The sequence below is a fragment of the Momordica charantia genome (assembly GCF_013281855.1).
Source record: "Momordica charantia cultivar OHB3-1 chromosome 1 unlocalized genomic scaffold, Mcharantia_2.0 BLBB01000001.1, whole genome shotgun sequence".
In the NCBI taxonomy this organism is placed as follows: domain Eukaryota; kingdom Viridiplantae; phylum Streptophyta; class Magnoliopsida; order Cucurbitales; family Cucurbitaceae; genus Momordica; species Momordica charantia.
The window spans coordinates 857,534-860,090 of NW_028275157.1; the positions used below are offsets into that span (position 1 = coordinate 857,534).

General features: G+C 39.5%; 1 protein-coding gene across 1 annotated transcript; it reads left to right on the forward strand.

Annotated features, from left to right (window-relative positions):
- Positions 1 to 217: 217 nt before the first annotated feature.
- Positions 218 to 1,334, forward strand: LOC148213048 (uncharacterized). The gene is made up of 2 exons (XM_088119933.1): positions 218 to 828; positions 1,106 to 1,334. Exons 1-2 carry the CDS (start codon positions 218 to 220, stop codon positions 1,332 to 1,334), a joined length of 840 nt encoding a protein of 279 aa, XP_087976059.1.
- The last annotated feature ends 1,223 nt before the right edge of the window (positions 1,335 to 2,557 follow it).

Genomic DNA, 2,557 nt, shown 5'->3' on the forward strand with positions numbered 1-2,557 from the left:
GTTCTCTCTCAATAATAAGAACTACAGGGGTATCAGAGCCTTAAATTCTTAAGGGATCTATGAGTGAGAATTAGTGAAATATTCCCAAGAGAAACTGAGTGATACACTGTGAGCGTTGTGTCCAATGGAGTTAGGATCAAACAATTTTTCTTCATTGGCTCCATCTGTGTTTGATGGTGAAAACTACCAAGCATGGGCAATCAGAATATAAGCTTACATGGATGGCTGTGATTATTGGGAAGTAATTGAGCAAGATTATGAAATTGCTCCACTTTATGATAATCTAACAATGCATCAGATCAAGACTCACAAGGAGAAGGTCACCAGGAAGGCAAAGGCTCGAGCTTGCCTATATGCAGCTGTGTTTCCCACGATATCCAACAAAATTATGACCTTGAAGTCAGCAAAGGAGATCTGGGACTTCCTCAAAAGTGAGTATGAAGGCGATGAGAGGATTAAAGACATGAAGGTGCTGAACTTGATGAGGGAATTCAAGAGAATGCAGATGAAGAATTCTGAGGCCATCAAAGAGTACTTAGAAAAGTTGATCGGGATTGTTAACAAGGCAAGAGCATTAGGAACTGATCTATCTAACAATAGTTTGGTTCAGAAGATTATGATTTCAGTACCTGAGAGATATGAAGCAACCATTGCTTCCTTAGAGAATACTAAAGACCTCTCCAAACTCAAAGGGATAGAAGTTGTAAGTGCTTTGCAAGCACGGGAGCAGAAGAGGTTGATAAGGCAAGAAGGAAGCATTGAAGGGGCACTGAAAGCTAGAATGCAGCAGGGAGAAGATGGAAGAGAGAATAAGTGGAAGAGAAGAAGGTGAGTGGCAGCATAGCTCAGGATCTGCTGCAAAGGATGTTGGTAGTGCATGTAAGCACTGCGGGAAGTACAATCATCCACATTTTAGATGCTAGAGAAGTCCAGACATGAAGTGTAGAAGGTGTCATTTATTGGGACACATTGAGCGGATTTGTAAAGGTGCAAAGACTCAACAACACAGAGGAGCACATGCTGCAGTACAGCAAGAAGAAGATAAACTCTTTGTGGCTACCTGTTTGGTATAAGCCAGTCAATGGGATGGTTGGTTGGTTGATAGTGGGTGTACCCATCATATGACAAGTGACAAAGAGTTGTTCAAGGACCTTAACAAGGCATTCAAGTCAATAGTGAAGATAGGAAATGGTGAGTATCTAGAAGTGAAGGGGAAGGGCACAGTGTCAATAGAGAGCTGTGCTAGAACCGAGTTGATTAGTGAAGTGTTGTTTGTTCCTGAGATTGATCAAAACTTGTTAAGTGCTGGTCAACTGATAGATAAGGGATTTTAAAATGTTGTTTGAAGACGAGAAGTGCCTCATTTCTGATTCCAGTGGGAATGAGTTCTTCAAAATAAAGATGCAGCACAAGAGCTTTTCGTTAGATCCATTCGAGAATGAGTAGTTAGCTTTCAAGTGTCAAGTTAATGACACTGAGTTATGGCACAAGAGGTTGTGATATAAAAATGAGTGATCACAGAGTGCACGGGGAAAGCCTACAAGAGGAGGAAGCTCAAATCAGCTCAAATGAAGCTTATGCTCAAAGTTAACCCAATCATGAGCCAATCATTATGCCACAAGGTCCAATCACAAGAGCTAGAGCTAAAAGACTACAAGAAGGGTTGAATGGTTACTTCCAAGCTAAGGTGTTCACACTTGGTGAAGAGTTGCATCCCTTCAAGCTTGAAAAGGCATCTTGTCATCCAAGAAACTTCATGAATCTAAAAATCCAGATTCATCCACATATTTAATTTATTATGTATTTTTCAAGGGTTGTGTCTTTTCATCCAAGGGTTGTGTCTTTTCAATTACTATAAATAGGGATGTACATTTGCTTTTCAAACACAAGATTGATGAATGAAAATTTCAGATTGAATTTAATCTCTCTCAAGCTTTAAGCTTTCTTTGTATTCTTGTGTTTAGAATGCATGTTTAGAACTTTCAATCTAGTTTGATCAATTAGGTTGTGGAGAGTTCGAAATCTTGAATATAGGAACAAGTTCTCATTTATTCTTGATCTTTGATCATCTTTTCCAAGCACAAATCTGTTTAGCTTTCTTGGGGTTGATTCATCATCTTGTTATTGAGGTTATTTTTATTATTGTTGTGGGGGTCCACCTTGTATAAGGGAGTTCTCATGCATAATTGAGTTAGTTCCTTTATCATTTAGTATCAGAGATTTGGCTCTAAACAGATTATATCTTGTAGGCTTTCCTTGTGCACTCCGTGATCACTCATTTCTATATCATTCTCCCCTTCTATGCGCGGCTAACAAGGTAACTTGGTCATCCTCTGGTTGATCAGACCCACCTTCCTCATATTCATTCTCTAGATATAAAAGATGGTCATCCATAACACGTGATGGTGGTGGTGGTATCCTCTCCTATGCTTGGTTTTGAATCTCCAACCTATGCATTCATTTCGATATATCTTCCATGGTACGAATCATTCGCTCCATAGCTCTTTGTTGGGCCTTTCTCATCCTACCATCCAATATGTTACCTTCATTTTCTTCA